General features: G+C 49.0%; 1 protein-coding gene across 2 annotated transcripts; it reads right to left on the bottom strand.

Moving 5' to 3' along the window:
* Nucleotides 1-2,573: 2,573 nt before the first annotated feature.
* Nucleotides 2,574-16,705, bottom strand: LOC120643890 (putative disease resistance protein RGA3). Of its 2 annotated transcripts, XM_039920393.1 has the most exons (6): nt 16,481-16,705; nt 16,309-16,369; nt 15,964-16,063; nt 15,768-15,872; nt 14,750-15,606; nt 2,574-3,961 (listed from the first exon to the last, which is right to left on the bottom strand). In XM_039920393.1, the coding sequence occupies exons 5-6, from the start codon at nt 15,578-15,580 to the stop codon at nt 3,626-3,628; spliced, it is 1,167 nt and encodes a 388-aa protein (XP_039776327.1). In that variant the 5' UTR covers nt 15,581-15,606; nt 15,768-15,872; nt 15,964-16,063; nt 16,309-16,369; nt 16,481-16,705; the 3' UTR covers nt 2,574-3,625. The 2 variants fall into 2 exon arrangements, with proteins under 2 accessions (XP_039776327.1, XP_039776328.1); XM_039920394.1 differs by lacking the exons at nt 15,768-15,872; nt 15,964-16,063; nt 16,309-16,369; nt 16,481-16,705 and having other exon boundaries at nt 14,750-15,701.
* Nucleotides 16,706-17,613: the final 908 nt, after the last annotated feature.

Below are 17,613 nucleotides of genomic sequence, written 5' to 3'. Positions count from 1 at the left end.
GTTAAGTGCGGCTTTTGTAACTCGTCCGTGAATTGTTCTCTCTCCCAAGCCGCCGCCCCTGTGTTCCTCTCCCTCTGTTCTTCTCTTTAGAATAGATTTGGTTGATGGATTTGTGAGACCTTGTGTGGATTTAATTGGGAAAGGAGGCCCTAACCTCCTAGTGCCCTCTGGGCTTTTTGAATCAATCCCATCTCCTCGTTTTGTGCCCTTGTGTGATGGATTTCGATTTCATTTTTGGTGCACTTGATTGCGAGGAGGCTACGAGTTCTTTGCTGTGATTCCCGTGCTTCTAACCCTGTCCTAAACCCTCTGGAATCACGAGCTTTTTGAATTGGATTTCTTGAGTTCTTGAGAAAACCCCAATCCCTCTTGATCTCCCTCATAATTCTCAAGATTTGTTGATCTTTAGGACGAGATCTTTTGGGGATTTGTTCACGGGGTAGGGGCGAAGCTACCCCCCAAGTTTCATTGATTTTCGTGGTCGTTTGGTTGAGATTCATCGTTTGAATCCAAATTTTCGAGGGTTTTCTGGGTGCCACCGGTCAGACCGGTCTGCTAGTTTCTGAACAGCCGAGACCGGTCAGACCGGTCCAGCGCACCGGTCAGACCGGTCCAGGCAGATCAGTTCTGCAGTTTTCCCAATTTGCTTCCGATTTGCTTCGTGGTTTCGCTCGCTCGTTCGAGGCCTTTTGTGTTGGTTTAGCTTTTCAATAGCTATTCCAAACTCTGGACAGAACGCTTGAGGGCTTGGGTGATTTTTGGGACATAGGTCGACGGTTTGAATTTCGGAAGAAATTTTGATCGGCACCCATTCACCCACTTTGTAACGCCTCACCAAAGCAGGGCAGCCGTAAATGTCCAAACCCTGAAGAGCACATTGTAGAACCATCATTATTTACACCGTAATGACTAATGACACAAGCTCGAAAATATTGCTGTTACAACGTACCACGGGGTTTGGTGGAGCCACGTCCGCGCGCATCGGCGCATTACTTGGGAGGCAAAGGCGCCGGGCCCTCAGCCGTAAATGGATCCTCCGGCGAAATTATGAACACGTGAGGGATGTGTGAAACAAGGTGCCAGTCTGGCCCCACTCCTTGCTTGTAACGACTCGCCAAAGCAGGGCAGTCGTAAATGATCAAAATCTGGAGAGCAGCTAAGCGTTGAATGGAATGGGGCAGACACTGAAGGCCAGAGCAATCCTCGATGTGAATCTGCTGAAGCGCAGATAGTTGGCCGATGCACTCTGGCAGCTCAGTCAGCGCACCACAATATACCAAGCAAAGATATTCAAGGGAGGTGAGGTGCTGAATCGCGTCAGGCAGCAGCTTCAGATTGTGACACCCTCTAATTTCCAGCTTGGTGAGGGACGTTAGGTGCCCTATTGACGGAGGGAGGCTAGCAAGCATTGGGATAAAGCAGACGTACAGATCTCGTAAGGAGCACAGCTCTCCCAGCCACTCGGGCAGCGCGCCAAGGGTGCGGCAACTGGTGATCCGCAGCCGCTGGAGGGAGGTGAGGCTTCGAATGCTCTCAGGTACTTGTGTCAGGTCATTGCAGATTCCGATGCACAAGATCTCCAGTTTAATATGGTGTCGCAGGAATTCCCAGCTAGCAGATGATGATCCTGTCATTTTTATCTAGTTGCAGTTCCCTGAGGTGAGGGACTGCCGTGTGCAGGCTGCTGGATGGCGATGATTCATTGGCAGGTGTTGGAGGCAGATGGGAGAAGTTACCTGGGGATAACAGCTGCAAGTTGTTTCCTCGTAAACACAACTTCTCCAGCGATGGTGGGAAGTATGGCTTCACAATACTCAATTGTCGGCAATCTAGTATGGATAGGTTGGATAGGACAGGAAAGCAATATTGTGCACTTAATTCCTCCTCCTGAATTGCTAAACCGCTTGCTGTAGTCCACAGCTCCTCTAAACTAGCCATTTTCGACAGTTTGAGGGACTTCAGTGAAGGAAACTTCAGAAGTCCTCGCATATGCTTCAAGTTGGGAAATTGTGATAGTGTCAAATTAGTTAAAGACAGGCACGGATAAGGACCAGTTTGCTTTAACGTTGTGCTTTCACAATAAGAACCTTTCTGCGCCATCCACCACCGTGGCAAATAGGGACCTCGGTAACCTTTAATTTCCAAGCTCTCAATTTGCAATGGTGCTTCAAAAGCACTAAGCACACCCTGCTCTTGTTCCACATCTGATGCTAACTCTTGTTTTTCTTCGTTGAAAGACCAGTCCAAAACCAGATTCTTTATGACATTCTTCTGTTTCAAGCAAGCCTTCTTAGCATCGCATGGATCCTTCAAATACTTAAGGTTTCTAAATTCTAGTTTACCACTTAGCCTATCAAGATTTTCAAGCTCGGAGATTCTTGCATCATCTCCACCACACCCGACAACAAAAAGGCACAGCTGTCTTAAACTAGTCAACTGTCCAATACCTGACGGCAAGCAACGCAGATTGGTGCAACCCTCTATGTTCAAAACTGTTAGTCTTTTCAAGTTAACTATACCTTTAGGCAACTCCAGCAGCTCGCAGCAATATTTAAGGTTTATACACTCTAGAGTACCAATCGTACTAACCCAATGAGGTAGTACGGTCACTTTGGTTGCATAAAGGTCAAGAGTACGCAAGTTGCTGAACTCCCCGGTGCATTCTCACGGCAACTGTTTCAGAGATGAACAACTATATATACGCAGGACTCTTAGGTTACTAATTTCACACAATGTTCTTGGTACATCTCTGAGTTTATCACAAGAATACAGATTCAAGGATTGAAGGTCTCGACAGTCACCAATTGACCGAGGTAAACTCTCAAGATCAGAAGCAAAATTCAGCCCTAGAGTTCGTAGCTTCTTAAGCTTGCCAATAGACTCTGGTAATGTAATAAGATTCATGCATCCAATTAAATAAAGTGACTGCAAGTTCCAACAACCTGAGATGGCTTCTGGAAATTTCGCGCAACAAAGGTTATGGATTTCAAGATATCCAAGATATTCAAACTTCAATGTGAATTGAGGAAATGGAGTATTTTCTGTGTAGTCCAGAATAACACTGCGGACACAGGAGCTCTTCTTAACTGGTTTATCAAATATTGGATTACCTCCAGAGATAAAGAGAGCATGGACCTTGTGAAATGAATTCCTGTGAACCTTATCTGGCCATGAAGTCAATGATAAGTATCTGCACCTCTGAGTGCAGTTTGCTATCATATTACTCGATAGACAAGTCACCACTTCATCCTGCAGTATGTGTCGAGTGAGATCATGAATCAAATCGTGCATCTTGCATACTAGCTGTTCAGTCCACCAGTCCTTAGAAGGATCCTGAAGAAAGCCAACTTTTACAAGAGAATCAAAGTAGCCACTTCCGATATGTTCTGCTTGCACTCCATTCATCGAACTAATGAATCCATGGGCTACCCATTGGGAAATCAAGCGATCTTTGTAGATTTCTGAGCCCTTCGGAAATATAGAGCAAAGCATGAAGCATTGCTTTAGTTCATCTGGCAAGTGAATGAAGCTCAATTTCAAGGAAGCAAACACTCTGCCATTTATACTATCAACAGTCCATAAATCACTCCCTCCTATGGCTCTCCAGATACATATTTCCTTTTTTTCAATGAGGATACCTCCAAGTGTTCTGATTGCTAGAGGCACCCCCACTACATCTATTCAGGATCTCTTTTCCAACTTCTACATACTCAGAGCTCAAATCTTCCTCTACCCACCCAGAGCTCTTTAGGAACAAGCTCCAGCTCTCAGCCCCTGATAACATCCCCAGCTCGAATATATGCCTGGATTTCACAATTTCTGCAACCTTCCGATCACGAGTAGTAAGCAACATCTTGCTTCCAGGTGCGTCACTCTTTAGGTGCACCATGAATTGTTCCCAGTCATGCTTGTCCTGATGCCATGCATCATCCAGGATAAGAAGAAACTTCTTACCAGCTAACTTGTGTGGGACCGAAGCCGGCGACTAGAGGGGGGGTGAATGGGAGCCGATCAAAATTTCTTCCGAAATTCAAACTGTCGGCCTATATCCCGAAAATCACCCGAGCCCTCAAGCGTACTGGCCAAAGTTTGGAGTAGCTATTGAAGAGCTAAACCAACACAAAAGGTCTTGAACCAGCGAACGAAAACACAAAGCGAATCGGAAGCAAAGTGGGAAAGTTTCAGGACTGATCTGCCAGGACCGGTCTGACCGGTGTGATGGACCGGTCTGACCGGTCGTGTCTGTTCAAAAAGAGCAGACCGGTCTGACCGGTCTGTCCTACCGGTCTGACCGGTAGCACCCAGAAAACCCCCGAGAAAAAGGATTCAAACGGTGAATCTTGAGCAAACGACCATGAAAATCGGTGAAACTTGATGAATAGCTCCACCCCTACCCCGTGAACATATCCCCAAAAGATCTCAGCCTAAATATCAACGAATCTAGAGAATTATGGGGGAGATCAAAAGGGATTGGGGTTTTCTCAACTACTCGAAAACTTCGAATCTGAAGAGCTCGAGATTCCAGAAGATTTGGCACGCAGCTAGTAGCACGGGAATCACTCCAAAGAGCTCTACGAAACGTCGCAATCAAGTGCATCAAAATCGAAACGAAAATCCATCACAAAAAGCACAAGAGAGACATAATTGGATTGATTCAAAAGCCCAGAGGGCACAAGGAGGATGGGGCCTCCTTTCCCAATCACATCCAATACAAAATCTCACAAATCGATGAACAAATCTACTCTAAAGAGAGGAACAGGGGGAGGAGAACATAGGGGCGGCGGCCTGGAGAAACAGAGAGTCCACGAACAGATTACAAAAGCCGCCCTTGACCTAACACAAGTGAAGGGGTATTTATACCCGCGGGACCGGTCAGACCGGTACGCTGGACCGGTCAGACTGGTTGGTTAGACCGGTCAGACCGGTGCCAGGGACCGGTCAGACCGGTTGGCCTGCAGCACCCCCTGTACAACGATCTCATCCGACGGCCGAGGTTCTTTCTTCGAAATGAAGTCTTCTCCGCGATGCCGCCGTCTTGATGAAGACCCAGTCCGCGGTTTTGGAGGGTCCGCGAAACCCGGGTAGGTGGCCGGTTTTGAGAAAACCGCCAAAACCTCACGCGCGGGAAGATTCCCGCCTCCACGCCGTGGCCCTAGACGCCGTTCCCGCCTCGGCTTCCTGACGGCCCTAGACGCCGCCCGACGCCCGTCACCTCCTCGCCCGCAGCGAGGCCCTAGACGCCGTCGACGCCCGTCGCCTCCGTCAGTCCCGAGACCGACGCCCGTTCCTCCACGACTTGGCGTCTTCAACCGCCGTCCGCCTCCTTGGTTTTGTGGCGCAAACCAAGAAACCCGCCTTCCGTCGCCGCTTGCGCCCTCGATCCAGGAGTGGACGCCATAGCTGCCGCCCGGTCTGAGCTCCGGTTACGGCTGCCCTTCACCGCCGTCCACCGCACGGTCCATCGGCCACAGCACCTCCACGGCAGCTCCCCGTCGGCACTCGACGCCCGTGTACCTGCAATCCAAAGACCAAGCGCACAATCACACCGCACGGTTGACAATTCACCAATCACAAGCAGGATAGAGTACTCAACATTCCTCAATCTCCCCCTTGATGAGTGCATTGTCAACACACCACAAACGAACCAAGAGAAGTGAAACCAAAGAAGAACAAAGAAGCACGAAAGAGAAGAACTCAAGCAAGTGACAAAAAGCTCAGAAAGTCAAGAACAGTCACTTACTCAAGCAAAGATCGATCCCCTAAGACAAGGGCAAAGGCTCGACGCAATCGATCAAAAGCCACAACATGACTCCTCAAAGACAGAGGTAACGCTCGACACAGTCATGCAAGAAGCAGAGGGAAAACGAGAAAACCAGGAGCCAAAACCAAAGCAGAAACTCCCCAAGAAAAGTTTTTCCCTCTCACAAGTGCAACTCTCCCAAAATGATGCACTCTCAAAGCCCTGTGCACAACAAGTTTTTCAAAAATCAAACAAGTCTCCCCCTTGTTCGATCACTTCTCTCAAAATTCTCCCCCTTCTTGGCACATGCACACATCAAGGCTACAAAGACCTAAAGCTCCCCCTGAAGCTAAGACTCCCCCTGAACAGATGCTATGCAATGAATGCAATGCAGGAGGTGTAAGTGAAAGCATTCAGGGATACAAAGATATGAGCAACATCTAGTCTCAAGCATGTGTGCATCCATAAACAAGACCTGCATCTAGCTCAACAGGGTATATCAAATCAGTATAGAGCTAGGCAAGTTCAGTTTAGGAGAAATAAAAGCATCACCCATGATCTAGCACTAACAAGTAGGGAATGGAAAGCAGTGCTACTCAAACTCATACAGGTGAGCCAAACCAGCCAAAACATGTTGTGAACATTCATTTTTCAATTTAATTTGCATCAAGCAATTCTTAATGCCAGGGGTTGAAAGCTTGTCATGCTTTACTTAACAACGAGGCCAAGCCTATGCCAACAGACAATCAGAAGCTTAAAGCACTCGTTTCAGTCATGCACAGCCTTGCCCGGGTTCTCACAAGTGCAAAGTGAGCCGTCCCGAAAGCTCGATCAGTGCGACAAGCAATCCCACCTGGATCTTTTCAATCCATTTCATGAGCAGTTCAAGCAATTTTTATCAGATTTAGATCATTTCAAGTATGAATTGCTGAACAAAAAAGCACACTAGCATGAATAAGATAGCAAAGCACATCAACACGCCCTAACATGCTAGTAGCCAAAACAGGGTGATCATATTTTCATATTTTCAAATCAAAATAGCTTAACTCAGATGATGTCATATACACAATGGAGCAAGCTATACATGATCAAGTTTAACAACTCACACTAGCAGGCACTAGAAGATCATAGCAATGTATACAAGAATGCTAGTGCAAGTGAGACAATGCAAAATGCAAACATGTACAATGCATATGCACAATGTAACTACCAAACCTAGAAAAACAAAGAGAAGCAAAACAAAGACCTACCAAGCTAACCAAAACAAACGTCAGCGATCAAAAGGGGTAACAAACCCCAAGCTCCCCTCGCAAGCGAGCAAAGGTGTCCTGCTCTAGCGGTTTGGTGAGGATATCTGCAGTTTGCCTCTCTGAACGGACATGGATCAGGTCTATGTGTCCTCTCTCATGGTTGTCTCGCAGGAAATGGAATCGGATATCTATGTGCTTGGTTCTGGAGTGTAGGACAGGGTTCTTTGCAATGCTAATGGCTGACATGTTGTCCACAAAGATGGGAACCCTACCGAAACTCAAGCCATAATCCTGCAAGGTTTGTTTCATCCAAAGTATCTCGGAGCAGCAGCTAGCAGCGGCAACATACTCAGCTTCTGTGGAAGAAAGCGCTACGCTAGCCTGCTTGCGAGAGGACCAAGACACCAAAGATGTACCGAGAAATTGACAAGTGCCGGATGTCGACTTGCGATCCAACCGACACCCACCGAAATCGGCATCAGAAAAGCCCACCAAAACCAGAGAAGAATCCGCAGAATACCAAAGATCAAATTCAGGGGTGAATTTCAAATACCTGAAGATGCGTTTCACCACCTGCCTGTGGGACGTGCACGGCGAAGCCTGATACCGCGCGCAGAGGCAGAAGCCGAACTGGATGTCTGGTCGCGTCGCCGTCAGGTACAGGAGAGAGCCGATCATGCTCCTGTACTCCTTCTGGTCCACCGCCTCGCCGTCCAAGTCCTCATCAAGCGCCGTCGATGTGCTGATCGGAGTCGGCTGAGGAGACAAGTCGCTCATGCCGAACTTCCGTAGCAAGTCTCTAGTGTACTTGGCTTGATGGACAAAAGTGCCCTGAGGAGTTTGCTTGATCTGCAGCCCGAGGAAGAACTGTAACTCACCCATCATGCTCATCTCGAACTCCCTGGACATCTGCTCAGAAAACTTGGACACAAGAGCGTGAGAAGAGCCACCAAAGATAATATCATCCACGTATATCTGAACCAAAAGGAAATCAGTGCCAGATCGCATGAGGAACAAAGTTTTATCAACACATCCCATTTTAAAGCCCTGAGCCAGCAAAAAGGTTTTCAATCTGTCATACCAAGCTCTAGGTGCCTGTTTCAAACCGTAAAGAGCTTTCTGAAGTTTATAAACGCGGTTTGGAAACTTGGGATTTTCGAAACCAGGGGGTTGCTTTACATAAACCTCTTCTTCGATAAAACCATTCAAGAAGGCAGATTTAACATCCTTTTGGGAAACCTTAAAACCCTTGGAAGCAGCAAATGCAAGAAAGATTCGAATAGCTTCCAAACGAGCAACAGGGGCAAAAGTTTCCTCAAAATCAATACCCTCTTTTTGGCAAAACCCCTGGGCAACAAGACGAGCCTTGTTTCGAACAACCAAACCATCCTCACCCTACTTGTTTTTGAAAACCCACTTCGTTCCGATGGGATTACAAGCAGGTGGAGGCTCGACTAAAACCCAAACTTGGTTTCTTTCAAAATTTTCAAGTTCCTCATGCATGACATTGACCCAATTAGAATCAGAAAGAGCGTGTCCAATATCTTTGGGCTCAAAAGAGGCAACAAACGCTGAATGAGCAAAGCCAGCGATACTCGTTACCTTGGACTTGGTGACTCGCTCGTTGAGATCACCTAGCATCTGTTGAGGTGGATGGCGACGCTGAATGTGTCGCGGTGCTTCCCGTGTCGAAGTCGCCTCCTCCTCAACCAAAGCTGGTGCCTCCTCAGGTGCAGCTGGTGTAGCCTAAGTCACCTCCTCGAACAGCCCCCGGGAAGTAGACGTAGTCGGGTCGGGGCCGTCGTCATCGTCCGAGCTCGTAGCAGAGATAGCTGGGTCCACAGCACGCGTGGTAGCCTCAGCCTCGCCATCTGCAGCTTCTTCCTCCTTATCTTCAAAGATGGAGGTGCCGAGCTTATCACCTCCTGCAACTTCAAAGACAGAAGAATTGCACGGTGCAGTCTCGTCGAAAGTGACTTCACAAGTCTCTCTGATGATGTTAGTTTCAATAATCAGCACACGGTATGCTCTAGAGTGAGAAGCATATCCGAGAAAAATACCGTCAGATGAGCGAGACTCAAACTTGTCAAGATTTCCATCTTTCAGCACAAAACACCGGCAACCGAAAACTCTGAGATGGTCAACACGGGGCTGGCGTCCAAACCGCAACTCATAAGAAGTCCTGTGCATGAAAGCACGCAAGAAACTGCGGTTGGACACGTAACAAGCGGTGTTAACCGCCTCAGCCCAGTATTTGCGAGGAGTCCTATGCTCATCGAGTATCGTCCTCGCCATCTCAACCAGTGTCTGATTCTTCCGTTCTACAACTCCATTCTGCTGTGGATTGTAGGGAGAAGAATACTGGTGTTCAAGACCTTGATCACTGCAAAAGACATCAAAACGAGCATTTTTGAATTCTGTGCCATTGTCAGAGCGGATCGCTCGCATGGCCTGGGGTAGCTCATTTTTCAATCTCAAGATCAAGTCTCGAACAAACTCGAGAGCCTCATCCTTGGTTCTCATGAAAAAGACCCAAGAATAGCGAGAAAAATCGTCCACAATCACAAGCACGTACCACTTCCCACCAACAGACATCTCCCTAGAAGGACCAACAGTGTCCATGTGTAGCAACTCTCCAGGGTGAGAAGTCATCACCTGATTAACAGGCGGATGAGAAGCGGCAATCATTTTCCCGTGGCGACACGGATGGCAAACAAGGTTCTTCTCAAACTTCAGTTTAGGCAATCCTCGGATCAGGCCAAGTGAGCTCAATCTCGACAACAAATCGAAGCTCAAATGTCCTAGTCTCCTATGCCACTTCCACAAATCAGAAGAAGGACTAGCCATCAAGCAATGAGAAGGGCCAAAAGGAGTTCCAGAGAAGTCAACCAAGAAAACTCGATCGCGAGGTGTAATCCGGCAAACCAAATCTCCCCTGGAATCCAAAACACGCGAACAGCCCTCCTTGAAGCGAACCTCAAACCCCTCATCAAGAAGTTGCGAAACAGAGAGCAAATTAAAACCAAGATTCGAAACCAAAGCAACTTCTCTTAGGGTAAAGCGATCAGAAACTCGAACAGCGCCAAGTCCACGTACCTTTACTCTTCAATTATCCCCGAACACAATGTACTCCTTGGAGCGCATCGGGGTGAGGCTGGAGAACCATTTGTCATTTCCGGTCATGTGGCGCGAACAACTGGAGTCCATGATCCACCTGTTCTCCAAGCCTCCGACCTGCACATCAGTAGTGAGACAAAGGGTGAGCAAATGTCTCAACACTGGGGTTAGCAAAGTGAGAAGCAAACTAGTGTCGAGCCATTTGCTCTACAGAAGGGTTAGCAAAACCAGACAAAGCATATCCCCCGTCCCGTCTACCGCGTGACTGACGAACACTACCGCGAGGAAAGCGTGGAGCCTCAAAACCTCCTCCAAAGCCTCGGTCTCGTGGTCCATAGCCGTACTGAAAACGACCAGGAGCACGACCGGCAAAGCGACCACCTGCTGGAGCACGGTAACCACCACCGTCTCCCTGACCTCCACCTACACGGCGCACCCTAGCATCTCGCCTATCACCACGCCGAGAAGGATCATGCACCCGAGCAGAGTACATGTCCGCGTTCAGTCTCTCCTGCTCTCTCCTCACAGCCCGCTTCCTCCTGAAGCAAAACTCCTCCAGGTGACCTTCCCTGTCACTGAACTCGCAGTGGTACCTCACCTCATGCTTGGGAGGTGGAGGCCTAGTCTGCGGACGGGGAGGAGCAGCCCTCTTCTTCTGGGCAACCTGGGCTGTGGCAGTAGGGAGCGTGTCGAGGGAGTTCCTCAGCTCATTGGGCTTTGGAACCCAAACCTGCTTCTGCGGAGGTGCTTTCGGTGGTTCTTTAAGCACACCATCCGCGGGGTCAACAAGCGAAGGCCGCGTGCTCGTGCTAGCAGTGTTTCCAGCAGCCTTGCCAATCATACCGTACAACCTGTCAAAGTCTGACTTCGTGTACGTGTAACCGACCCCAAACCCATCACCACGCTTGAACTGCTTGATCATCATGCCCAACTGCGGCTCACTAGCAGAAACCCAACTAAGAATCGCCCTAAGATAGGTATTCTCATTCTCCAGGTTGGCTTTCTCTACCGCAAGATTATCCAAATCAGAGATCAAACTAGGGCAAACAGAGCAGTCAATAGGTGGGCTAGACTCTATGACCTTAGTCTTTCCAAAAGACTTGATCAAAGCGTTCTTCTCCTCTAGCTCCGACCTAAGCGTGGGACAAAGCTTACAAGCGCCAAGCAAAACTGGCCTAGACTTCATCTCCTCTAGCTCGCACACAACAGTAGCAAACTTGGACTGCAAAGAAGCTAGATCAGACTTGAAAATAGGATACTCATCGCATTCAAGCACATCACTAACAATGGGAGCGTCCTTGACAAGTTCAAGCTCATGCTTGGCCTTGGCTAGCTCGTGAGACACGTCAGAAAGTGAAATCTTAGCAACATCTAAGTCCGCGACATTCTCATCATGCTTGGCACGGAGAGCAACAAGATCGTTCATGTGAGATATGCAGTCAGCGCACTCATCCTCACTAGACTTCTCCCTAGCACAAGCCAGCTCAGCCCTAAGCTTTCTACGCTCTCTGGCTGCTTCCTTAAGCAGCCTCTTCTGGTTGTCGAGAGCGGCGTACAACTCCCTAACCTCTGTATCAAGCAGGTCGATTGTGGAGTTTACCTCTGAATCGCTCTCGGATCCAGGAGAAGAGCCGGAGTGCGTCGGTGTAGCGTGTCCACCCGAAGACGCACGAGCACCATCAGCTTCGCCCGCCATGGTGCAGAAGCTCTTGCGCCGACCGGCCGCCAAGCAAAGGCCGATGAAGCCGGTGGCTTCCTTGTCCCGCTTCTTCTTCTTCTTGTCGTCGTCGTCGGAGGTAGGTGAAGAAGAGCGGTCGGTGTCGGAGCTCTTGTCGAGGTCGCTGAGCTGCGCCAGGAAGGCCTTCTCCCGCTTCTTGGCCTTGTACTGGAAGCGCTTCTTGAGCGACTCCTTGTCGAAGCGTCCTCCCCGGTCACGACTGCGGTGCTTGTGGCGCCGATGCTCCTTGTTGGAGCCTCCCTCGTCGCGGTCACGGTGGCGGTAGTAGTCGAAGGAGTTGTTCTGGCCACCGCCGGACTTCTTGGGGCAATCGGCGATGAAGTGGTTCAGATCGCCGCAGTTGTAGCACCCGGGGTTCTTCTTCCTCTGCCTGTTGTGGTAGACGCGCTGGAACTTGCTGATGAGGAGGCACAAGTCGTCGTCGCCCAGCGTCTCCAGCTGCTCATCTGAAACAGAAGGCAAAGAGGCAAGAGAAAAGCCAAGAGCAAAGTTAGCGTTAGAGCCCGATCCACCACCTGGGCCAGTCACAAGAGCGACGCTCTTGGAAGGAGGGGCACCATTGAGCTTGGCTCGTGTCTGGTTATCCACCTCCGTGGCCTTGAGCTTCCTGAAAAGCTCGTTCACCGTCAGAGTCTCATAGCCAGCAGACTCAATGATGGTGTTCACCTTGAGATCCCACACAGAGCGATCAAGTGCGTACAGCAACTTAAGGGCCTTCTCATGCTCTGTGTACTCAAGGGCACAAGCAGATCTGTTCGCATTGACCTTGTTCACAATCGATTGAAAATGACTGAACATCAGGTCAATGCTCTCACCCGGCTCCTGTGTGAAGTTCTCGTACTCACGCCGGTAAGTCTCGAACAGTCTGGCCTTCACCTGAGGTGTACCCTCGTGGTAGTTCTCAAGGCACGTCCAAATCTTGTGAGCTTTCTGAAAACCTTGAACGCGTGAGAACTCCGCACGAGAAACGCCAGCGAACAAGGCATTGACGGCCTTGGCGTTAGCCTCGTGCTGGGTCACCTGAAGAGGCGTGACCCGTACAGCCAGCACCTCGTAAAGCTGGTTCTTGGTAATCTCCCAGACATCGGCTCTCATGCTCTGCAGGAAGGCTCTCATGCGAACCTTCCAGTAGGCATAATCCTCGCCGGAAAACACCAGGATCTTACCAAGACTCGCCATGGTCGCCGAGTGGTTTTCAAACCGGTTAAGGTATTGAAAACCTCAACCAAGCTCTGATACCAATTGTGGGACCGAAGCCGGCGACCAGAGAGGGGGGGTGAATGGGAGCCGATCAAAATTTCTTCTGAAATTCAAACCGTCGGCCTATATCCCGAAAATCACCCGAGCCCTCAAGCGTACTGGCCAAAGTTTGGAGTAGCTATTGAAGAGCTAAACCAACACAAAAGGCCTTGAACCAGCGAACGAAAACACAAAGCGAATCGGAAGCAAAGTGGGAAAGTTTCAGGACTGATCTGCCAGGACCGGTCTGACCGGTGTGATGGACCGGTCTGACCGGTGTGATGGACCGGTCTGACCGGTCGTGTCTGTTCAAAAAGAGCAGACCGGTCTGACCGGTCTGTCCTACCGGTCTGACCGGTAGCACCCAGAAAACCCCCGAGAAAAAGGATTCAAACGGTGAATCTTGAGCAAACGACCATGAAAATCGGTGAAACTTGGGGAATAGCTTCGCCCCTACCCCGTGAACATATCCCCAAAAGATCTCAGCCTAAATATCAACGAATCTAGAGAATTATGGGGGAGATCAAAAGGGATAGGGGTTTTCTCAACTACTCGAAAACTTTAAATCTGAAGAGCTCGTGATTCCAGAAGATTTGGCACGCAGCTAGTAGCACGGGAATCACTCCAAAGAGCTCTACGAAACGTCGCAATCAAGTGCATCAAAATCGAAACGAAAATCCATCACAAAAAGCACAAGAGAGACAGAATTGGATTGATTCAAAAGCCCAGAGGGCACAAGGAGGATGGGGCCTCCTTTCCCAATCACATCCAATACAAAGTCTCACAAATCCATGAACAAATCTACTCTAAAGAGAGGAACAGGGGGAGGAGAACAAAGGGGCGGCGGCCTGGAGAAACAGAGAGTCCACGAACAGATTATAAAAGCCGCCCTTGACCTAACACAAGTGAAGGGGTATTTATACCCGCGGGACCGGTCAGACCGGTACGCTGGACCGGTCAGACCGGTTGGTTAGACCGGTCAGACCGGTGCCAGGGACCGGTCAGACCGGTTGGCCTGCAGCAACCCCTGTACAACGATCTCATCCGACGGCCGAGGTTCTTTCTTCGAAACAAAGTCTTCTCCGCGATGCCGCCGTCTTGATGAAGATCTAGTCCGCGGTTTTGGAGGGTCCGCGAAACCCGGGTAGGTGGCCGGTTTTGAGAAAACCGCCAAAACCTCACGCGCGGGAAGATTCCCGCCTCCACGCCGTGGCCCTAGACGCCGTTCCCGCCTCGGCTTCCTGATGGCCCTAGACGCCGCCCGACGCCCGTCACCTCCTCGCCCGCAGCGAGCCCCTAGACGCCGTCGACGCCCGTCGCCTCCATCAGGCCCGAGACCAACGCCCGTGCCTCCACGACTTGGCGTCTTCAACCGCCGTCCGCCTCCTTGGTTTTGTGGCGCAAACCAAGAAACCCGCCTTCCGTCGCCGCTTGCGCCCTCGATCCAGGAGTGGACGCCACAGCTGCCGCCCGGTCCGAGCTCCGGTCCCGGCTGCCCTTCACCGCCGTCCTCCTCACGGTCCATCGGCCACAGCACCTCCACGGCAGCTCCCCGTCGACACTCGACGCCCGTGTACCTGCAATCCAAAGACCAAGCGCACGATCACACTGCACGGTTGACAATTCACTCATCACAAGCAGGATAGAGTACTCAACATTCCTCAACTTGTTTGAAATGTCACGGAGCATGCTCTGTTTAACATGATGATCAGACTTTTCCCCAACGATAGCTTCAAAAAGCTTGCCGATAAGCTTATCGACATCAAATTCTTGAGACACATAGACCCAGAATACCGTGTCTTTGAAGTGCTCCTTTATCTTGTTGTCATGGCAGATGTGTTTGGCCAAAGTAGTTTTGCCGGACCCACCTAATCCAACGATAGATACTACTGTTCTTCCATCGTCCCCTTCATTAGTTTCTAAAATCTTACTTATGATTTCATCCTTCTCCCGATCTCTTCTGGGTATTTTTGAGTCATCAACGTTAGATAGCATGGAGAGCTCTCCAGCTGTCCCGGGGTTGCTGCTCCGAACAGGATCATCCATTTGTAAATTCTTCCTTATAATATTAGCATCACTTGCTTCCTTCACAGTCTTTTCATATTTCACTTTGATTGCCTTGATCTTACGGGCCACCTTGCATCTGAACAGAAGTGATTTTGGTTTTGCGCAGAAGCAATCTGCTATCGTTTGCTTGTCACCGTCACTGTGTATCTTGTGTTTATCAGCTTCAAGGTGGACATCATAGAGTAAGTCATCAATATCATAAGCAACATTTCTCAATTCGTTCAACCGTGGAAGCGGTGTGCCAGTCCCTATGGCTCTATCACGAACTACAGCCAGCCAACTACTTATCTCCTCAAGTTTGCATTGGAGCTCACGGAGGTCTTTCTCCACACCTGTTATGGAAGCAAACTCACTGGTTATCAGTGAAGCTAGCTTGCCACCAGCAGTTTTCAACACTCCAGACGCTAAAGCAGCCTCTATTCCACTCATACTTCAAAGGTTCTTCTTTTGAGCCTCTGTGAAAGAAATTAGGAGACGAGCAAATTAATATGTTGAGTCTTACAAACCAAATACTAATTCAGTGACGTCATCCGTACCAATGTAGCATTTATTTACTGGTGAACAAAATAACGGATGGAAAAAAATTAATTGCTAAGTAAATTGGCCTAGCAATTACCTTCCCTAAAGAGGAGCAGCAACGGCAGGTGAACTAGTGAAATCGCGTTGCGTGTGCGGCACCGGCACTCACCGAAAAGACTGAGAACAAGACTCGAGTTGATTACTGAAGAAAGAAACCAGGGGTCAAGGTAAAACACTTGTGCTGGGTCGGATCAGGTCAACTCTGTTTTATATCAGAGCAAGTGTACACGTACCTGGATGATCAGCTGCTTTCGCCTACTCCATCTCCAAATGTTGAAACGCAGAATGACTGAAAATCGCAAAAGCTTTTCCGGGGCTCAAGATCCAGCAGATCTGCACACATATGGTAGGAGCTGCAGCTTAGCTAGATGAATAAGTGGCCGTTGGTGCTTTCAGTAGCTCTGAGATGCTTAACTCTTATACTAAAGGAGTGAAGATTTATTACATTAGCAAGTTACTAAAGGCTTTGTTATGAGCTATAAGGATCATTTATATGTGAAAATGCAGTGAAATAGATTAACCTGGAATGATGGAAAAAAGTTGAATAGAAGATTATGCTTAGCATACCAAGTACGAACCTCTCAAAAGAAAGAACACCAGAGCAGCAGCAATCGTAGTGTGACACTTGTGTGCTGATGGCTGAGAAGAGTAAAGATCAAAACTCAGTTAAAGTTGCTGAAGAAACCAGGAGAGAATGCACGAAAGAGATGTAATAAAGAAGCACACACTGTATTAGATCAGAGCAAGTACCTTGATTAGTTCCAACTCAATGCCAGTGCATTGATCCGATCCTCAAACGCTGTAAGAGGCGGCACTGGCTGAGGTTGAGAGATTTTTGGTTCCGAATAATGCAGAGCTTGTGGATCTGAGGTGGATGGTGTTGCTTAGTTAGATGGCAGGGAGACCATTATTATTATTACTTCTAGGCGTCGGGTTCCCAGGTCTTGGTCTTCACTGTCATCTACTCCGTAGCTCTCAAGGCAAGGACAGAGCACGTTGCTTGTGTCCTTTTTTCTGACAGACGACGGTCCGCAAAGGAAAACGAAGCCACGGCGAGGCTTCATTGCAGACCAAGAATACACACAGTGCAGCCACACAAGTAAATAAATACCTCAGGAGCGAGTATTTTGCATGAATTTCAGTGAAGTTTATCGGGGATGTCAAATTCCAGTAGGATGGTCTCAAACCTCATTTATTTTGTTTTTAATTGAATAATGCAGCGCATTATCCTATTTCTGCTTGGCTCTTCTTCCCTTAAAACTCATTCGTTTTGATAATTAGTGGCCAGAGGCTAGAATAGCCCCCCACGTCACAGGACGCTAGGCACCGGGGTTCTCACACCCCGGCCGACCCGGCCGCCCTCCATTTTAGCGAGAGCGCAGCTGACGAGATTTGAACCTAGGGCGCTTGATTCATAGGCTGGCCTACTGGCCGCCCGGGTTCTCCTCTCCGCCCATTCGTTTTAATAATGAAGAAAGGATAATGGAAACAGAGTGTACGTCGAGATGGTATATAATGGAAGAATGATATAACAAAACAACTCATCACCAGTTTTGTAGCCGGTGGTGGTGTGGACACAGACACCTATCATTGGATGCGGCCATGGTCAGAATTGTAGAACTGAGAAATTCGACCAGAGGGGGGTGAATGGGAGCCAATTAAAATTATCGCATCGAAAACTTTGGCTCAAGATCCAAGTGCGCACCCCAACCCTAGAGTCTTAGGCGTAGTGCAGAGTAGTTATAGAAGAGCTACACAAACACTAAAAACCATAGGAACAAGTATGATCAAGCGCGGAAGCAAATACGAAGAAGCAGCGCAGAAATCAGCACGGTATACTAACACCGGTTAAACCGACGCGTGAAGGAGTGCTTCACCGGTTC

Source organism: Panicum virgatum, chromosome 8K (assembly GCF_016808335.1).
Source record: "Panicum virgatum strain AP13 chromosome 8K, P.virgatum_v5, whole genome shotgun sequence".
In the NCBI taxonomy this organism is placed as follows: domain Eukaryota; kingdom Viridiplantae; phylum Streptophyta; class Magnoliopsida; order Poales; family Poaceae; genus Panicum; species Panicum virgatum.
Note: the sequence above shows the minus strand (reverse complement) of the source record. Positions and strands in the feature narration are given on the sequence as shown.